Source organism: Dasypus novemcinctus, chromosome 9 (genome assembly GCF_030445035.2).
Source record: "Dasypus novemcinctus isolate mDasNov1 chromosome 9, mDasNov1.1.hap2, whole genome shotgun sequence".
Taxonomy (NCBI): Eukaryota; Metazoa; Chordata; class Mammalia; order Cingulata; family Dasypodidae; genus Dasypus; species Dasypus novemcinctus.
The window spans coordinates 71,198,074-71,219,563 of NC_080681.1; the positions used below are offsets into that span (position 1 = coordinate 71,198,074).

At 39.4% G+C, this 21,490-nt stretch overlaps 1 protein-coding gene across 1 annotated transcript in view; it reads left to right on the plus strand.

Moving 5' to 3' along the window:
- Positions 1–20,501, plus strand: part of LOC101440211 (cytochrome P450 2J2-like) — a 36,852-nt gene extending 16,351 nt beyond the window's left edge. Inside the window, exons 5-9 of the mRNA XM_058304810.2 lie at positions 1,255–1,431; positions 3,261–3,402; positions 5,541–5,728; positions 10,565–10,703; positions 20,128–20,501. Coding sequence (XP_058160793.1) covers positions 1,255–1,431; positions 3,261–3,402; positions 5,541–5,728; positions 10,565–10,703; positions 20,128–20,324 — 843 coding nt within the window. The 3' untranslated portion in view covers positions 20,325–20,501. The remainder of the gene's footprint in view (positions 1–1,254; positions 1,432–3,260; positions 3,403–5,540; positions 5,729–10,564; positions 10,704–20,127) is intronic.
- Positions 20,502–21,490: the final 989 nt, after the last annotated feature.

Here is a 21,490-nt window from a genome sequence, read left to right on the forward strand (position 1 = left end):
AAGGGTAGAACACAGAGATAACCAAGAACAGTTTTTGTCCATGCAATTTCCAGTCTGGCCAGCAGATTTTGCCCATCAGGGCACCTTGCCCCTGGGGTGTTTGAGTCTCCGGCGATTCAAAGCAGGCTCTGCTGGCCAAATTCACTGATGTAAAGCCTCCCAACCCCGCCTCCCTTTTCCCTTGAAACAGCTAACAAGGAAGATTTCTGTTCCTCTCGTTTGGCTGCTGTGAGACGGGGATTTTACCTCAGCTTAATATCTTGGGGGTCTGGGAGGGGAATCCTTCCAGCCCCAATAGGGGCTTAGTTACTCACATTTATTACTTTGGGTTCATCTGCTCTCTGTCCCTCACACTCTGGGAGTCCTGTACTACTGTCCTTGTCTTTTGTTCCCCAAAGCAGTTTCCTCACACAGGCGCTTTCTCTCTTATTTTTGTGAGAATATTGAGCTTTGCCTGTTATTCTGACACCATCTTCCCACAATTCCTTCTATATGTTTGATTTTATACATATATAATTGCCATGAAGGAAAATAAAGGTGCATAAGGGAATAGATTGAGGCTGACAGGTGATGTGACATACAGCATTTCCTGGTAAGATGGTTTCAAGGCAGTGGTCTTTGTGCAGCACCTTAATGAAGTGAGCAGGTGGGTCATACAGGTTTACAGAGGAAGAGCATTGCAGGCAGAGGGAACAGCACAGGCAAAGGCTAAAATCGGAACATACTTGATGTGATCATGGAGGCCAGTGTGGCTGGAGTATAGAGAGTGAAGTGGCAATAAGATAGGAAAAGAGGTAACAGGAGAGGCAGGGACAAGCTTATGTGAAGGCTTAGACACCCAGGTATTGAGGTAGACTTTTATTCTAAGTATAATGGGAAACCGTCAGAGGGTTGAGAGCCAAAGAGTGAAATGACCTGAATAAACTTTAAATGCTCAATCTGGCAGCTCTGTGGAAAACAGACTGGGATTAAGAATTAAATCAGGAAAATTATTGGAGGCAACTACAGATAAAAACTGCTGGTGGTTGTGTCCTAAGGTTGTAAGCAGTTGGGATGGTGAGAATTGGCTGAGGCTGGATATATTTTGAATAGAGAATTGAGGAGTGAAAAGAAGAGTGAGAGAGCAAAAGAGGCATCAATGGTGACTGCCAGGTTTAAGCCTAATCAAATAAAAGAAATGGAAACAAGATTGTCTGGAGAAGTGGAAAAGTGACAACTTGTGGTCCTCATGATGGTTTTGCTTTTATCATTTAGCTCTACAATCTCTTTCCGTGGATAATGAAATTCCTACCTGGACCTCACAAAACACTCTTTAGAAACTGGGAAAAACTGAAAATGTTTGTTCATCATATGATTGAAGAACATAAGAGAGATTGGAATCCTGCTGAAATGAGAGACTTTATTGATGCTTACCTCAAGGAAATTGCAAAAGTAAGGAATTCAAAGGCATTTCTGTGTTTTATTCTGAAAGGGCAAATGGAGATATTGCTGCCATAGTAGAGTGCCATAGACGTAGTGTCTTAAAACATAAATTTGTGCTGATGGAGTCCTGGAGGTCCGATGTGTAAAATCTGAGTCATTGGAATAAAGCCAATGTGCCAGTAGGACTGGTTCCTTCTGCAGGCTATAGCTATAGCTAGAGGGGGGGATCTGCTTTCTTGCCTTTTCCAGCTCCTAGAGGCTGCCTGGAGTACTTGGCATGTGGCCCCTTCCCCCAACTCCAAAGCCAGCACCATAGCATCTCTCTGACCTCTGCTTCTCTCCTTACAGCTTTTCTCTTTTATCCTTTTGACTCCTTTTTATAAGATTTCTTTGATTATGCTGGGCCCACCTTGATAATCCATGATAGTTTAGCCATCTTATGAGCCTTAGCTTCATATTTGCAAAGTCTCTTTTGCTATTTGAGCTAACATTCACAGGTGGCTGGATTAGGATATGAACATCTTCTGGGATCCTTATTCATCCTCACGGGGGGGTAAAAATAGAGGCATCTTTCAGTGAGTATAACACTAGGAGTAGCAATAATTCAGTGTTGGTGTAGCAAGTGAATTAAGATTGGGGTTAAATGGTATTTGGCTTGAGGCCTTGGGCATGCCTAAATGTTGCCTTCTCGTACTCTACTCCCTACTCACTACTCATATCTAAAGGAGGTATACACAAAAGGAAGACTACAATTAAGAATAAAAAATAATTGTGAGTTTATCAGTTGGGCTTGTGGACTGTTAAATATCCTTTCCTCCAATCCCCAGTGCAGAACACAAGTAAAACTGAGTTGGATTCCAGAGTTTAGCCTCAAGGCATAAGTGGGGCTTCCTACCACCCTTTCCCCTCATATCTTTTACTTTCCAACATTATAGGCAGAAAAGAGGGATAAAGCTAAAGGGATGTTTGTCCTTTAACAGAGTGACCCCTCCAGTTAATATACATTCACTGAATAGGTGTTGTGACCTCTGACACTTCAGATTAGTGGTTCCTTCCTCTGGAGTAGGCAGAATGGTGGGTTTATTTCCCTTTCCTCTCTTATTTCATCTCATTGGCATAATATTAATGGAAACATTGTTTTTTCCTCATGGGAGGAGTCTTTACTACCTACAAGGTGCTAAGGTATGGGACCACACAATAAGAGGAATGTTGATAAATTGAAACTTCAAGAGGAAGGTGCTAAATATGATGAGGTGTCGTAAGGAATGTTTGATGGAGTCAGAGAGGTTTCACCTAGAAAAGATTCTGTGAAAAAAATTGAATTTCTACATATTTGAGGAATTCAGTTTATTCTTTCTGATATCAGTACAAATATGTTAAGTATTTACTGTATTCCTTTTGCATCTCAGGCAATTCATAAAGTGATCCTAAAAGAGTGTATTGCTATTTTCATTTTGAAAAGGAGGAAAGTTTAGAAGCACAGAGAGTTTAAGTAGCTTGTTCTGAGTCATAATGCTGCAAATGCTGTTGCTGATATTAATACTCAAGTCTGTCTTATTCTATCCTCTTTCCACTATAATTATACCTTCTCCCAAATTATAGGCTAAAAACAATGTCTGTCTTGATTTTTATCCTCCAAGTACCAGAAGTCCTATGTAGCTTCCATCCCTTGGGACAGGACAAGCTAATGATACTGGCCTAAGAACCCCTGTCTCCTGAGTATGCAAAGAGAGGAGCCATTTATCCAGGGGACATTTCTTTCCACATTTCCCTCCCTATGATGAAGCCCTGTTCTTTGTGGTCAAGCACAAAAAACTAGAAAGCATTGTTCCCTCTAGAATTCAGGCAATACCTCATCAACTTTCCATGAAGAAAACCTCATCTGCAACACCCTGGACCTCTTCTTTGCCGGAACAGAGACAACCTCTATAACACTATGCTGGGCTTTACTTTACCTGGCCATCAACCCAGAAATCCAAGGTGAGCGTGTTGGCATTGTGCCTGGAATAGGACAAACCACCTCCCAGAACCTCCCAGTCCCTAATGTTGGGGCCAGATGATAGCAAGTTAGAATGAAAAGATAGGTTGAACACTCATGAGGTGATATGGACTTGAGAACTGGAACATTCTTCAGTTTTTCTGTTAGTTTAGGGATAAGTCCTAATAATACAAATATAGCAGAATCCCTGCCCTCAAGAATCTCAAAGTCTAGTGAGGAAACAATGGTGTTAATTGGCCTTCTGACAATTTCCATGAAAAAACTGTGTCCTCATATGAAAATCTGGTCATGCTTTCTCCTTTTAAGTGTTGGCTTCCCAAAGCCCTCTTGATAATGTCCAAATTCCTTAATCTGGTTCATAGCATCCTCTGATGTGCCTTGTTCAACCCACATACTCTGCATTTTGGCCTCAGTAAATCACATGTTATTTCACATTGTACTGTCCTTATTTATGCTACTATGTCACCACATGTGATATTCCCTTTATCAGAATATACTTCCACAGTTTTCCTACATTGTAAACAAGCTGGTTTCTTGAAGAACCTCCTCAAACACTACCACCCCCATGAAGTTTCCCATTCTTCTAGGAAATTACCAGCATTTCTTTTTCTAGGGATGATTCGATGTACCTCTATCACACTACTAATGGCCCAGTATTTACATATGTCCACACATACTCTGCTCCATTCAAGCACAATGACTGTTGTATTCATTTTTCTTTCTCCAGGTCTCAGAATAGTTTGACCAAGTGGGGGCAGGGAATTCTTAGAGCAGAGGTTTTCATGTACTCTGGGTTTGCAATGTATTAATGGTACATAAAAGCAATTTAGTGGAACAAGACCAACTTTTTCTTCTAAAATAAAAATAGATAGGGGAGCTGGTGTGGCTCAAGGGAAGGTCCAGAGTCCCTGGGCCTCCTAAAAACAAAAACAAACAAACAATAAAAAGAACTCAGTGATTGAGACCTGGCTTCCTACATATGAGATCCCCTGTTCAATCCCCAGTCTTAGTATCTAAAAATAAAAATTAAAAAAAAAAAAGAATAGAAAATGTCATGTCCTAAGTATAAGTATGCTCTTGACACTGTTTTTTTTCATATTTCATGAATGTATATATAATGTGTATATATATGTAATGTGTGTATTCATGAATGTATATATAATGTGCCCTAGGACATGATGCCATTTCTAATTTTGATTGCATTTTTTTAAAACTTTCAAAGCTACTGAGTTACAATATTGATTTTGTTCGTGTAACAGAGGCTCTAAAATATCAATGGCTTAAATAATAGTTATTTCTCTCTCAGATGAACAGTCTTACCTGGTTTATGCAGAGTCCTTAGATTTCCAAGCTCCTTCCAACTTGTTGCTCTGTTGTATCTAAGATAATGCCCTTGTTGGCACTAAGAAAGCTCACCCTTCGGGCTACCTTTCAACTGGTAAAAAGGGGAAAGGGAAAAGGGAGCATATGCCCTGTCTTTTAACGGCATGTTCCAAGTATTAAGTATCATATCTCTGTACATTCTATTGACTGGATGGTCATATTTAGTAGCAAGGGAATCTGGTAAATGTAATCTCTTACCAGAATCCAGTTAAAATCTTTATTATTATATAAAAAAGAGGAAAACATATTGGGGGAAAACTAGGAGTTCCTGTCATATATTGAGTGCTCACATACATCAGTTCATGCTTTTGTCAAAATGTCATCATAATAAGGTAGATTTGTCCCCACTTGCCAGATGAGGAAACTGGGCTCCGAGAATTTGAGGTTACTTTGCAGCATTAATGTTGTGGAGCAAAAGTTTACACCCAACATTTTAATATCGTGGTTCACTTTCCACTCATATATGCCTCCTTGAGAAACTAGAGTCTATAGAGCTTACTGCAATCGTAGTCCTTTTGATTCTGGTTATTCTACTCCATAGCTGGCCCAGGATCAAGGAAAATTAAGAACTAAGCAGTTTTCTAAATAAGCCCTTGGAAAGTTTAAGGACCATTTTATTTCTTTGCAACCTGGTCATCAACTGGAATACAGCAGATGAGAAATTGTAGACATCTCTACATCTTTGGAGAAAATCATAGACATTTAAAAAATAATAGAGCATGCTCTTCTTTTCCAGAGAAAGTACAGGCGGAGACTGACAGAGTGATAGGCCCTTCACAGCAGCCTAGCACGGCTGACCGAGAGCGCCTGCCCTACACCAATGCCGTCATCCATGAGGTGCAGAGAATGGCCAACATCATCCCCTTCAACGTGCCCAGGGAAGTATCAGCTGATACCACCGTGGCTGCATACTACCTGCCCAAGGTAATCAGGGACTCCCCAGACCTTCAAAACCATCTTTTCAGATGGCTGTAATCTGAATTTGTAAAGTGGCATTTATTCATTTCCTAAGGAATCACATGAATGGAGAGAGAGATATCATATCTGGCACAATACTATTTTTCTTCCTCCAATTCTGAACTTTAAAACAATAAGTAGTTCTACTAGATGTTAATAGGTATTGGGGAGCTGGGGATTCCTTGGTCCAATAAGTTTAGGGCAAGAAACCCTGTGCTTTTTCTCAGAGTTTTTATTATGCTAATGTGTTGTTAATCCTTCTGGGATACAGTTGGCTATAGTACTCAATTATACTTTGCCACACAATAGTTAAGGGGCTTTCGAAAATACTACTTCATACAGTTCTGTGATTATGGAATGTTAAAATGTCAAGGGACATTGGAGACCAACTGGGCCAAAGTGACATTCAGTCTTGTTTTTCTAACTAATACCCCCACAGGTATTTTTCCAGCGTTTTACCTGCAGAACTAGTGAGGGAAACTTGACTGTCACACCAAGGAAACCAACCCAGGTATCTTACTTAGCTCAGATAGTTACTTAGCTCAGATAGGTAGACTCCAAGTGATGAGGTACTTAACTATCAGGCCTGGGAACAACCTAGGAGTTAGTGGTTTGTTAGTTAAATGGATAGTTAAGTTAGTTACTATTCCCTTTGTTCCTAACCCAGGTTGGAAATGGATTTAAAGGAGCCAACACTTATTAAGCATTGATTTTGTCCCATGGATTATCTAGGTTCTTTCAAAATGTTTTAAAAAGTCTTCTAATAATGTTATTATAGCCATTTTATAGATTGGGAAATTCTAGTTCAGAGAAATTAAATAGCTTGCCCAAGTCTCTTAGCTACTAAGTGAGGTGGGATCCAGAATTAGATCTATTCTGAAATCAAAGCACATATGTGTGTTATATAAAATTTTCTAGTATACCATGTTCCCTCCATAGGAGTTGCTTTTCTTTGACTTCAGAAGTGTCTCCCTGTTATTTTTCTAACTTGGTCCTAATAAATTGTCTCTGACTTCACAAGGAATTCTGATTCTACTCCCCCTACACTAGTTTTGACCTCTGCAGGCAGCTCTCCTGTGCTCCCTAGTGTCCACTTGTCCAGACAACACAGTCTCAGTTCCTTTCCTTTCTTCTTATCGCTTTGGTCAGCCATTCCAAATCCATTCCAGTTGGTCACAGTCCCTCTGAGTGTGTCTTACCCAGGGATGATCTCAAGTGGCAGAACCAGAGGGAGCTTCTGCTTATACCTTGGTCACATTTGGTCACTCCTTGGTCTCTGTCCTTGCAGAGCTAGTAAGAACAGCTGCTGCCTTCACTGATTTTCTTGGTGATTGGCCATCTTGTAGGTGAAAGCTGTGATATTTGCAATTTTATGGCAGTTTCCGCAACTCCAGTGAAGTCCAGGTCAACAGATTCCTTCTACCACTGCTTTTAGCATCAACTTTAAATGTGAAAGTTTCTCGTCCTAGGAGCTGAGGATCTTATTGATTATATGATAGTGAGGTGAGGAACCATGGCTCTGGCAGACCTGATTCAAACAAAGCTTCGCTTCCTGTCCTTACATATGCTTTTTTTAAAAAATCATTTTTAATTGTCTTTTTTTAATTGAAGATACATAGATCACAAATAATATTACATTAAAAAATATGAGGTTCCCATATACCTCACACCCCACCCCCCACTCCTCCCACATCAACAACCTCTTTTCATCATTGTAGCACATCTATTGCATTTGGTGAATACATTTTGGAGCACTGCTACAACACATGGAGTATAATTTACACTGTAGTTTACACTCTCTCCCAGTCCATTCAGTGGATTATGGCAAGATATATAATGCTCAGCATCTGTTCCTACAATATCATTTAGGACAACTCCAAGTCCCGAAAAAACACCCACATCACATCTCTTCCTCTCTCTCTCTGCCCTCAGCAGAGCAGCCACTGTCTGCACATCAATGATACAATTTCTTGCATAGCTAGAGTCACAATAGTTCTATAGTAGAATACCAGTAAGTCCACTCTACTCCATATTTTATTCCTCCGTCCTGTGGACCCTGGGATGGTGATGTCCACTGAACCTCTAAATCAAGACAGGGCTTAGATCCCACATGGCTGATGGATGTGATGCTCCTGCTTGCAGCTGTAGGCATTCTCAGTTCCCTTGTGTGGTGGTTGACCATCTTCACCTCCCTATTAGCTGACCTGAGTAAGTCCAATGAACCAGAGAGTACGTGTTGCAACTCTGCTGAGGCTCAGACCCAGTTGGCACATGGCCAGTCCAGAGATTCAAGTCTCCTGAGTATATACTAACCCCAGTGCCAACCACAGGCTCAGTAAAAGTGACGGAAGAGGCATCTGTAGAAAGGTCACATCTGAGTCCAACTTCATCACACTCAGGAGCACAAATTCCAAAGTCGGGCCCACTGACATGCCACTGAACTCCAGAGTCTTCTGCCATGACCACCGAACCTGTGTGTCTCCGTAGCCTTCAGGAGCACCAGTATCTGGGGTTGTATCTACTTTGGCTGTCTCTGGGATCCTGCTGAGATGTTCATAAGCGCAACCCCTCTGATGACTTCCTGACTCATTTTGAAGTCTCTTAGCCATATAAACTCATTTGTCTTTACCATTTCCCCCTTTTATTCAACATCTTTTTATAGTTGTATCACCAGCTGATGCTTGGTAATAATCCCTTGGTGCCAGAGAGGCCCAGTCTCTAGGAGCCATGTCCCACACTGGGGGAAAGGTAATTCATTTACATTCTGAATTTAGCTTAGAGAGTGGCCACATTTGAGCAACATGGAGGCTCTCAGGAGGTAAGTCTTGGGCACCCTACAGCTCTAGGCCTAGTTCGTATTTCAGACACACAGGCTCATAAGCATAGTCATCAGTAGCAAGGGCTCATCATTGGACCATGGTTCTTCACTGGTCTTTGCCATTGCGCTTGGGGGATTGTTGCTGTTCCATTGGGGAATGTGACAGACCTCCCCTGGCTAGGAACTCAACACTCCCTCAGTTGTCGTTTGTAACTCTACCTACTATGACAATACCCAATGATTATCTGAACATTTTTATATACCCTAATACATGCCCTGGAAAATTCCCTCCCAACTGTGTGTCCCCCATCAATAACATCCCACACCAGTGTTCCTCTCCTGCCATAGTTGAACTCCTCTGTGATCCAAAACTTCTACAAAAATGTAGCCTAATGTATTGCCAAATTCAATTATTAGGAAAATGAAATAGTAATGATAGGACTAAGATTAGAAATAGAATACATAATAATTTAGAAAAACTAAAATAAAGTAAAAAATAAATTGAGGTATTAAAAAATGAAAAATATCATAAACTTTATTTTTTATGTCTTGCCTTTCATCATTGTAATAGGTGTTGCCTATGCTTTTTAGCTCCTTAGAGCTTCAATTTCTTTATCTGCAATGTACATAAGTAGGTTGAATGATATTATGTATACAAAGCACTTAACCTGCTTAATGGGAGAGTGTTCAAAATAATAGTTATGGTTCTTCATTCTTTCAACAAATATTAGTAAGCACTAATGTGCTGAGATCTGGAGAAAAAAATCCTGATGAAAACAAATCAGGGAAACAATCACATAAGAACAGTTTAATTACTAGCCATGATAAATGCCTAAAGAGAAAAACTCATGGAATGCAGATTAACTAGTGCAAGAGTAATCTGAAAAGGCTTCCCAAAGGAAGTGATTTGTGAGCTGATGATTAAAGGGTGATTGAGAGTTAACTTGGTGAGGAAATGGGGAGGAAGAACATTCCAGGAAGGGTCCAAAGTATTTTTTAAAAATCTTGAAATAAGTGGGAGCATGGCATATTTGAGAAACTGAAAGAAGACCAATATAATGGGAGTGCAAGGACAGAACTCAGATGGTGAGTCTTTAGCCAACTGTGGCCAGAAGTTATGGAAGAATTTCAGTTCCTGGTATTTTAGGGTGGGTGGGAAGGTATGTTTTGTTAAAATCATTTTAGATGCTCACTCTGCTTTCAGGATGCATAGCAGATTGAAAAGTGGCAAGAGAGTATGTGGGACAGAATTAGGTATGTGCTAAAAGAATATAGACAAGTAAGATTACTTCTTTAGGGTGGGAGTACTGGACATAGAATGGAGGTGACAGAATTAAGAGAAATTTAGGAAGAACAGTTGACCATTCTTGTTGATGGGTTTGATAAAGGCAGAATGAGCAAAAAGAGGCATTAAGGCTGTCCCCTGGGTTTCTTGCTTGTGTAATAGGATGGATAATGACAATTTTCACTGCATTGCATGATTCTATTTTAATCCACTGTTTGTGTGGGTAGGGTCACTGTGCTTTTGGAGGCAATGGAGGGAGAAGAATGGGAGAAACAGGGATAAATGAGGCATACCGTATACTCATGAGCTGCCACCCTGAGCAGCTGGTTGATTTTGGTACAAGTCTGGCTGGACAGCTCTTGCATTCTCTCACTGCTACATATTCATCCCCTCTCAGGTACTGCACTAATCTGTCCCTGTAGAGGGAGAGCCACCCCACAGGCAAGAGTAGCCAAGTTTCCCTGATAAAATTCCCAACAGGCAGTTATGATCCACACTGTCAACTGTCCCATGGCCAAGAGCAGTGTCTTGGTGAAGGGATGGGGGGAAGGGAACGTGGGCTCAGAAAACAGTGGGTTTGGGAGGGCAGGAATAATTCAGGTAGTGGTCAGGCCTTGCATTGGAGCCCAAGGACCCACACCTGTTGCACAGGTGTGTCACACATATCAAGCCTTGCCTGAGTAATTGCTGTCTTCTCTAGGGGACCATGATCATGACCAATCTGACTGCGCTGCACAGGGACCCTGCAGAATGGGCTACCCCTGACACATTCAATCCGGAGCATTTTCTGGAGAATGGAGAGTTTAAGAAAAGGGAATCCTTTCTGCCTTTCTCAATAGGTGAGTTGTAATAAATGACCATGAGTGTTCAGAGCTCCTCTTTCAGCCTCCCCTGCTCTTCTGAAGTCCTTTGCTTTAAATGGAATGTCTCCATTTGGTCCCACCATTGTGACTCTGACCTGCTGTTGTTGGCGGCCTCAGGATTCCCTGGGCTGGGCATTTCTTCAGACTGCTCCTTGCTTCCTGAGCCTTCCCTTGCCTCTGATGGAACTTAGCTTCATTTTGTTCTACCTGGAGCATGGGGAGCAGAGACACAGACCCTGCCTCTTGCTCACAAAGAAGTTTGATCACCTGCCCTCTTACAGCGTTTTTTAAATGTTTCATGTCTCTTTTAAGGACCAGCCCACTAACACAGATGTAGGCCAGACATAAAGAGATGGGAGGGGGCCAGGGAAAGGGGTTACTTACTATTAAGGGCGTCAGGCACTGACTGTAAATGTCATAGGCATAACTTGGTCAAGTTCTGTTCTGTACTCCCTGAAGAGATCCTTTTACCTCTTAAAATCTTTAATTACATTTTTTAAATTTAGTTAATATATTTAATTGTACGTAAATTGAAAGTTACCAAGATGAGTAATGAAAACTGTCAGTTGTCAGGCTTTCAGCCCCAAAGATAAAGAATAAAATAGAAAAAGTAAATGGCTTCATGGAGTTTATGTTCTAGTGTAATTTTCCAAGGTTCAACTTACTATCCCCACTTTAGAGATAATGAAACTGAAACTTAAAGGATTAAGTATGGCAACTAAACTCATAAATCTCTGCATGGCTGTCTTAGGTCTCAATGTCAACCAACTTTGTCAAAAACCAAAGTCTCTGCTCTTTCTAATTCTGTCTCCTAAAAATAACTGAATGCTACACAGAGCCAGCAGTGTGTAAGGCATGTCCCATCAATCTCATTATTAATGATACTTACCATTAACTTAAGATATACATTATATTATGAAATGGTATCATTTTGCTAATGATGACATAAAGGTTCTGAGAGAAAGGAAGAAGCTGGAATTGGAACCCAAGTCAGTGTGACTCCAAAGACCATGCTTTCCCACTGTACTGCATTGCCCTAAATGTATCTGGACTGATTCTGATTACATTCACTTTGTATTTCTTCATTTGTTAATGTGTCAGTTTTGTTCCCATTAAAACTGTCTAGACAGCCTTGTATCAACATCAACCAGCTGCTCAGTGTGGCAATTTCTTAACAGGAAAGCTGATCAAGATTTAGGAATATCTTCCAGCCTTCCTGTCTGCCATAGCTTCAGCTTTTGAATTGTAATACAAAAGTTTCACCTTCATATTTCAATTATTGTAATTTTTTTTTCCTTGGCCCTTGTACCAGAACCATGTTATTCTGAAATACTAAAATTGTGATCCTTTATGCATTCCACAAAAATCCCTTCCCCTTATGCTTGTGGCAACTGTGATGAGAGAAATCTTAATAGATGCCCATGGCATAAAGAAAAGGAAGGGATCCTTCTAGTCTGATGATGCCTGGATAACCTTCCTTCATATTTCAGAAGTTTTTCCTTCTAGTTCTTTCATGTCTAACCTGTTGAAAAAAAATTCTCCCATCTACATTAGTTGGAGTATAAAAAGCTCTATAAACATTGCCTCACTGGGGTTTGTTACTGGGATTAGTATCACACACTCTTAATTAAAGATTTCATTTGAAAGCAAATTATCTCATTTAATCCTATTGCAACCCAGTTAGTAACAGTAATAGGAAAAGGATTGGTATCTCTTTTCTTAATAGAAGGAAACTAAGATTAAGAGATGTCAAGACAAGTGGCTGGTTTTATCCATCACAGTCCCAGCTTTGGCACAGAGATAATTTTCCTAATGTTTAGTCAAACATTTTCTAAAGAGTCTCCCTGAGGAACTGAGATGTGGAGAGCTCCATGCCTTCTCTTGGAAAAGTTGACCAGGTGTGGAATTACTACATGTGCATAATTGGGGCAGACTGTAAAACTACCATTAAAAATTCATGATTTCTTTTCCCCATTTAATTCCTTCCTGATTAATCCAATAATATAGCAGGCAACTTCATGAAATGCAAGAGTCTAGTGACTCATTTTTCAAATAAACATTGGACCTTAGAAGAATAAAGTTAGAATTTTGCCAGCAACTTAGGTCAACTCTCTCATTTTACTAATGAGGGAAACAAGGAATCAGGGTTTTTGGAAAGAGGGCTACTCCAGGTCTCAGGAAGGGAAGGGATGAGCCTAGAATATTTTGTTGTGCCAAAAATAAGGACATACCAGCTTGGATAGGTATCCAGTGGCCAAATCTGAAAGATACTGAACATTAAAATAAATGATGAAGATGGTGGGATGGCATTGAACTAACAGTCAAAGCTCAGTTTTCTCACAAAAAGAATGAAGAGCCAAAAGCTGTCCAAGTGACTGCTTTGGGGTTAGGAGACCAGGACAATGTTACACAACTCCCAGGAGAGTGAGGAACAGAGAGCACAAGATCCGCAAACAACCAATGTGAATTACCAAATCCCCATGGTGACTGGAAAGGGCTCCCTTCCTCCAACCACAAGATATTAAACTGGGATAAAAGCCCTGGCTCACTGCAGCTAACTGAGAGGAGGACACACGTCTCCCTCCCTATCAGCTGTTTCAAGGGAAAAGGAAGGGGTGTCAAAATGCTTTCCTTCAGTGAATTTGGCCAGCAGAGCCTGTTTTGAATCTCTGCTATTGAAATTCAACACAGGAACACAGGAAAGCCAAGACAGAACATTTCTTCAGGAAGGTCTGCTGACAAGCACTAACTGATAGCCAGTCTGGAAATTGCATGGACAAAATCTGTTTTCCCATTGATTCTTTCTGTATCCTAACCTGTGGGAGAAAATCTGCACCCCACTAGTCAGTCCCTGGCCCAATTTTGATAACATAAGCAGGCAATTTTAAAGACTTAGAATACGTTCAACCAAATATCAAAGTAGAGCTGTGGGGAAAAAAATAGGTAAGAGAGAAAAATTGGCCATCAGAGTAAATTTGCCAACATAGTCAGATGCCTAGATATCAGCAAAAACAATACAACAACAACAAGCCAGACTAGGAAACAGGAAGAGATGGCCCAACCAAAGGATCAAATCAAATATGGTGAAGAGATACAGTATTTAAGACAGATAATCAGTAATAATCACAACTTTCCTAAATCACTTTGAAGAATTTAAAGAATGTATTACTAAAGAAATAAAGGATAGTAAGAAGACACTGTGAAAGCATAAGAAAAATTTGATAGCCTGAAAAGAAAAGTAACAGACCTTATGGGAATGAAATACATGATGGATGAGGTTAAATATACATTAGAGGGAAACGGATGTGGCTCAACCAATTGGGCTTCTGTCTACCATATGGGAGGTCTAGGGTTCAATGCCCAGGGCCTCCTGGTGAGGGCAGGCTGGCCCACGCGACAAGCTGGCCCATGCAGAGTGCTGCCCTGTGTGGGGAATGCCACCCAGTGCAGGAAAGCTGCCCCACACAGGAGTGCTGGCTGATGCAGAGAGCTGGCACAGCAAGATAAAGGAACAAGAGACACAGGAGACAAAATAAGAAGATGTAGCAGAACAGGGGGCTGAGGTGGTGCAAGAGAGTAATTGCCTCTCTCCCACTCCAGAACGTCCCAGGATCGGTTCCTGGAACAACCTAATGAGAATACAAGCAGACACAGAAGAACACAGAGCAAATGGAAACAGAGAGCAAACAATGGGGGGAACTGGGGGAAGAAATAAATAAAAGAAATCTTTAAAAAAAAAAATATATATATATATATATATCAGAGGCACATAATAGCAGGTTTGAATAACTGGAAGGTAAAATTAGTAATTTTGAAGACAGAACATCTGAACTGAAAAAGATGGGAGAACAGAAAGAGGAGAGAATGGAAAAAATGGAACAGAGTCTCAGGGAACTGAATGACAATGCAAAACGCACTTTCACATCATTCGGTCCCAGGTGGAAAAGAAAATGGAAAATGGATAGAAAGAATATTTGAGGAAATAATGACCAAAATCTTCCCAACTCTTATGAAAGATATAAATATCAATATGCAAGAAGGACTGTGCACCCAAACAGAATAAATCTAAGTGGACCTATCCTGAGACACCTACTATTCAGAATGACAAATATAGCAATAAAGAGAGAATTCTGAAAGCAGCAAGAGAAAAGGAAAGTATCACATACAAGGGAACCTCAATAAGACTAAGTGCCACTCTCTTATCAGACACCATGGAGGCGAGAAGAATGTGGTATGATGTATTTAAGGCACTGAAAGAGAAAAACTGCCAGCCAACAATTCTGTATTCAGCAAAGCTGTTCTTCAAAAATGAAGGGAAGTTCAGAGTCTTTACAGACAAACAAAAATGGATAGTGTATGTTACCAAAAGACCAGAATTACAAGAGATACGAAAGGTTGTGCTGAAGCCTGAAAGGAAAAAATAAGGGTGAGAGATTAGAAAAGAGTGTAGAAATGAAGATTATTAGGAAGGGTAAATGAAAGGGTAAGAAAACAAGACAATAGAAGGATATAACAACAGAGCTGATGGTCAAAATGAATGAAATAAGTAATGTCTTCACAATAATAACATTGAATGTTAATGGCTTGAACACCCCCATCAAAAGACATAGACGGATAGAATGGTAAAAAAGATATTGTATACACTGTTACCATTTTTATTCAATGTTGTGCTAGAAGTTCTATCTAGAGGAATTAGGCTAGATAAAGAAACAAAAGGCACTCAAATAGGACAGAAAGAAAAAACTTTCACTATTCCCTGGTGATATGATCCTATATCTAAAATCTCCTGAAAAAATCCACAACAAAAGCAACTAGAACTAACAGACGAGGTCAGCAAAGGAACAGGAGACAAGATTAATACACAAAAATCAATAGCGTTTCTATACACTATTGGTGTTGAATCTGAGGAGGAAATCAGAAAAAAATTTCCATTCATAATAGCAACTAAAACAAACAAATATTTAGGATTAAACATAAGTAAGGACATAAGGGACCCGAATTCAGAGATTAAAAAACATTGCGAAAAGAAACCGAAAAAGTCTTAAATAAATGGAAGGACATTCACTGTTCATGAGCTGGAAGACTAAATAACATTAAGATGTCAGTTATACCCAAACTGGTTTACAGAGTTAATGCAATCCCCAAAAAAATCCCAAAAGTCATTTGTGCAGTAATAGATGCTAAGGGATGTGGAGTATTTCTTTTTGGAGTAATGAAATTGTTCTAAAATTTTTGAGATGATAAATGTACAACATTGTGATTATAGTAAAAGCCACTGATTATGCATTTTGGGTAGAAGAACCAGAAACAGCAGCTATGTAGAGTGGGAGAAGCATAGAGAGATTAAGAATTGAGAAATTTTCTTGTTCGTTTGTCTGTTTCGGTTTTTTTTTGTTTATTATTATTATTATTGAAAGAATGAAAATGCTCTAATAATGATTGAAATGAAGAATGCACAACTATGTGATTATAGCAAATACCATTGATTGAACACTTTGGATGATTCATATGTTTATTGATATGTATCAATAAAATCAATTTGTTAAAAAAATTATGATTCGTATGTTTGTTGATATATATCAATAAAATCGATTTGTTAAAAAAAATTATCAACTTTATTTGGAATGGTAAGGGGCCCTAAGTAACAAAAAAAATTTTTTTAAAGAAAGAGTGAAGTTGTAGGACTCTCACTTCCAGACTTTAAAGCATATTACTGAGCTACAATGGTAAAAATCAGCATGGTACTGGCATAAAGACAGGCACATTGACCAATGGAACCAAATTGAGAACTCAGAAATAGACCCTCACATCTATAGACAAGGGATTTTTGACAAGGTTATCAAGCCCCCCCAGCTGGGCCACAATCTATTCAACAAATGGTCCTGGGAGAACTGGATATCCAAATCCAAAAGAAAGAAAGAGGATGCCTATCTCCAACCTTATATAAAAATTAACTCAAAATAGATCAACGACAACCATAAAACTCCTAGAAGAAAATGTAAGAAAACATCTTCAAGATCTTATGGTAGTCACTAATTTCTTAAACCCTACACCCAAAACATGACCAACAAAAGAAAAAATAGATAAATGGAGCCTCCTCAAAATGCAGCATTTTTGTACCTCAAAGGACTTTGACAAAAGGGTAAAAAGGCTGCTGACTCAATGGGAGAAAATATTTGGCAATCACATCTCCAATAAGGGTTTAATATCCATGATGTACAAAGAGATCATACAACTCAACAATAAAAAGACAAATTACCTGATTATAAAATGGGGTAAAGACTTGAAAAGACAATTGTTCAAAGAAGAAATACAAATGGTGAAGAAGCACATGAAAAAATGTTCAATATCACTAGTGATTAGGAAAATGCAAATCAAACCTACAATGAGATATCATTTTGCAGCTATTAGACTGGGTGCTGTTGAAAAGTCAGAAAACTGTGAATGTGGGGAGGATGTAGTGATATAGAAATGCTTATTCACTGTTGGTAGGAATGTAAATGCTATTCTTTTTCTTTCTCGCTACTATATTTGAATTTATATTTTATAAAAACACTCTTATATTTAAGAATAACAGCTATATATGGCAGGAGAAGCATAGAGAGATTGAGAGGTGATGAGTTTTGTTTGGTTTTATCATTATTATTATTGGAATAATAAAAGTGTTCTAAGGATGATTGACTTGTTCATATGGAACCACTGAGTGTACACTTTGGATGGATTTATGTTTTTTTAATATGTATCAATAAAATTGATTTGTTAAAAAATGATACAGGAAAGCAGGTGTGGCTCAAGTGATAAGAGCTTCCACCTACCATATGGGAGGACCTGGGTTCAATCCCTGGGGCCTCCGGGTGAAAAAGAAGAGAAAACTTGCCCACATGGCAAGCCAGTGCCCACATGAGTGCCCACATGGTGAGCCAGTGCCACACGCAAGTGAGACACACAGCAAGATAATAATGCATCAAAAGAGAGACAAGGGGAGAGTCAAGGTGAAGCACAGCAAAAGCCAGGAACTGAGGTGGTGCAATTAACAGGGAACCTCTCTCTCTGTCAGAGGTCTCCAGGATTGAATCTCGGTGAATCCTAGAGGAGAGAAAATGAGAAGACGAGACAACACAGACAGCAAAAACAGCAGGGTGGTAGGAGGGGAAGGGGGGAAAATAAATCTTTTTTAAAAAATGATAACAGTACCAGGATGTTATAGCAACTTGAGTAAAAATAGTAATCTATGAGTTCATACTTATATAAACAAATAAATGAAAACAACCACCAGGATTTCATTATACTGGAATGCTTATCATTGTACATGGAAGGAATGATGGAATTAGAAAAGAGGGCAATAAATATTCTATCAGGAAACATGAATAGATGCTAAAACTAGTAGGTGAAAGTTTATGGTTTATTTATGTAGTTTCAAAGTACTTATTAATTACAAAAGGAAAAAAGATCAATTTGCAGGAGAGAACATGGCAGATATGGCCTTAATTAAGTGATCAAAGTTAATATCATTTATAATGGGACAAATCAAAATTATGTTCCACCTGATAGGATACAATGAGAAGAACATGGTGTCACCTCATTGATATTCCTATCAAATGTACATCCCAGGGTCCTCAGGATGGAGGAATAAAATATGGATTACAGTAGACTTACTGGTATTCTACTATAGAATTATTTGGACTCTAGCAATGGAAAAAACTATATCATTGATGTGGAGACATTGTCCACAGGAGTTGCTGAGGGCAGGGAGAGGAAAGAAGAGGTGTGATATGGGAGCATTTTTGAGCCTTGGAGTTGTCCTAAATGATATTGCAGGGACAGATGCAGAACATTATATATCCTGCCATAACCCATTGAATGGACTGGGAGAGAATGTAAACTACAATGTAAAATATAATCCATAGTGTGTAGCAGTGCTCCAAAATGTATTTACCAAATGCAGTGATTGTGCCACACTGATAAAAGAGGTTATTGATGTGGTAAGAGTGAACGGGGCAGATTGGGGAGTGAAGGTATATGAAATCTCTTACATTTTTTAATGTAACATTTTGTGTGATATATATCTTTTAAAAAAGATAAAAAAGGAAAAAGAAAAGTAGTTTTTTATATATTTTTCTATGTATGGAATTATGAAAAAAGTCTATCATTCTATTTTTCCATATCAGATTAATGATAAGCCATTTTATAACTAGAATATTTATTATTATCCAAATGACATTTTAAAATACCTTGTTCTATTGATTATTTGGCCTGTTTGGCTTCAGTACATAGCCAACACAATTTATACAATAAAATTCACATCTTACTCACATACACCAAATATACATTTTCTCTAAAGTCCTAAAAAGTTATTTAATTTGCCCTAAGTCACACGGCTAGTAAGGGGGAGGGATTGAGTTGGATCTCCCTCCTGCTTCCACTTCTCCATTCATTCAGTGGAGTGGAATGTGGCCAGGGTTATGTCAAGTATGAGCTGTGGAGAGAAACATCTAGCCTTAGGCTCCAGATTAGAAGTAAAGAAAGGGATATTTATTGGAAAAACAATTGTAAGAGTCAGGGAGGCTAAAGCAGCTTCCAGTGGAGAAGCCTTCTTCAATTCTTGAGTCCATCCATGTCAGTGATGTCCCCAGTAATTGAGGAAAACAGGAAAATATGCTTTGTAAATTTGAAACTGCTCTGACATTTACTTGCTTATACCATTGGATAATTTCCTTTGGAGGACTGAAAAAAAATTTAACAATGGAATTTTGTTGTGTCTTTGTCTGTTTTTTAAAAATTTATTGCTGTTTGTTAATTGCCATTTGAAAATCTTTAGGCTACACATATATTCTCTTGGTCAACCCAGGTCCTCCACCTTTGTTATCCTGCTACCAGACCTTCAATCATGTCTTTCACTAGCCCATGCCTGAAGTTAGTTGAGTTTATGAACCTGGGCTTAGGTTCTTTGTGCTTACCTGGGAGAGTGTTACAAGGTACCTAAGTCCCAGGGACCTAGCAGCCCTTCCTATGCTCAAATTTTGCAGGACTGACTCTCAGAGTGGGAAAGAGCCTCAGCTCATCCTTCCAAACCCACTCCATCCATAGAATGGTCTTCTGTAACTCAGACATATCCAATTTCAGAAATATCAATAAGATCTCCTGGCCTTTAAACATAAACAACAGCTTATAGGCAACCAGGTTCTGAATCCACTTCAAGGACCACACATTAATGGATAGGACTTTAAAAGTCTGCTATGCTTAAATGGCTTTGTTAACACTGGGAAACTGTTTTCAACTCACCTCTTTACTATCTGAGGTCCTAGGTAATGGTTGCTCTCATTTTAAGCAGGCATTCATTCTCTGCAGCATACCAGCTCAACCTGGAAGATAACTCAGTCTTACCCTTTCTGTCTTTCAGGAAAATGGGCATGCCTTGGAGAACAGTTGGCCAGGTCTGAACTGTTCATTTTCCTCACTTCCCTTATGCAAAAATTTACCTTCAGGCCACCAAAGAATGAGAAGCTGAGCCTGCAGATCAGAATGGGACTCACCCTTTCTCCAGTCAAACATCGCCTCTGTGCCATTCCTAGGGGGGATGATGTTGGTGAAGGATAGGAGAAAGGAAAGCAAGAAGAAACAAGGAATATGTTCTGAAGACAAGTGGTTCTTTCTCAGAAGTTGGAGACAGAATGAATGTGGCCCTTAGGAAAAAGCACAGGAAGAAGACAGAAGAACCTGGACCCAAATCCCAGCTCTGACATCTTCTTTGATGATTTCTTTACATTCCAAATAATTTGCCCTTCTATGAAATGTAAATGAAATGCAATCTCCTAGATAAGAGGATAATGATTTTTTTCCTAAAGAGAGTTTCTTTAAGAATCAAAGAAATAACGGACTTTAGATTGTCTGTAAACCATAAAGCATATCATAAAATTAGTTATTATCTGCCTCCTCCTTCCTTAGGCATTACTTTCTTGAGGCCTGTTGATTTGTCTCAGTTGCTTCAAAGTGGTGCAAATGGTTGATAAGAGGTAGGAGTTAGAACCCGGGGCCCTATGGTGTCAGCGGGGAATACATCCTTTCCTATTTACAGGTGGGGAAAGCAAGTGTTGTTAAGCAGTTTCTGTAGTTTACACTATCTTGACCTTGGACTCAGGGTTAACGAGAATGTAACCACCCTTAGCTAAACCTGGGAGGCAGTTTAGGGAATAAGTGTTGAAATGTTTTCCATCTTTAAGAGTGGCTGCATTCCTCAGCTTCCTTGTCTTAATCCCTCCATCAGCCATGTATTTCCATGCTAATTTACACTATGATTTAACTATGCCTGTGTGTACATCTTTCAACTAGGTTGTAAACTTTTGGATGGCAAGTTTTAGCAGCCTACAGTGGTAGAATATATTTATATCAGGGAACCAGATATGCCAGAATCCTGAACCCATGAAGCTACGGGGCTTTTCTTTCCTGTTGCTCAGGCTCCACACCATTCCTACCCTGGAATCAGAGTAAGGCCAATTCAATTGACACTATGGGAAAGGACAACAGATGAAAGGATTGAGAGAGGGCCTGTTTGGCTGTAGATAGCCTGAGCTAGTCTAAAAGAGCTAGAAAAGAAGGTGTCCTGGAAGAGAGAAATGTTTGGGTTTTTTAATGTGTGGGAGGAGAACTTTGACCATTCTTACCTGTTAGAAGAAATGAGAAGCAAGAAACCCCACCCATGTGCCTTTACCTTGTAACCCACTTGAAAGTAGTACCTCTAGAAAATAGCCCAAATACTATCACAG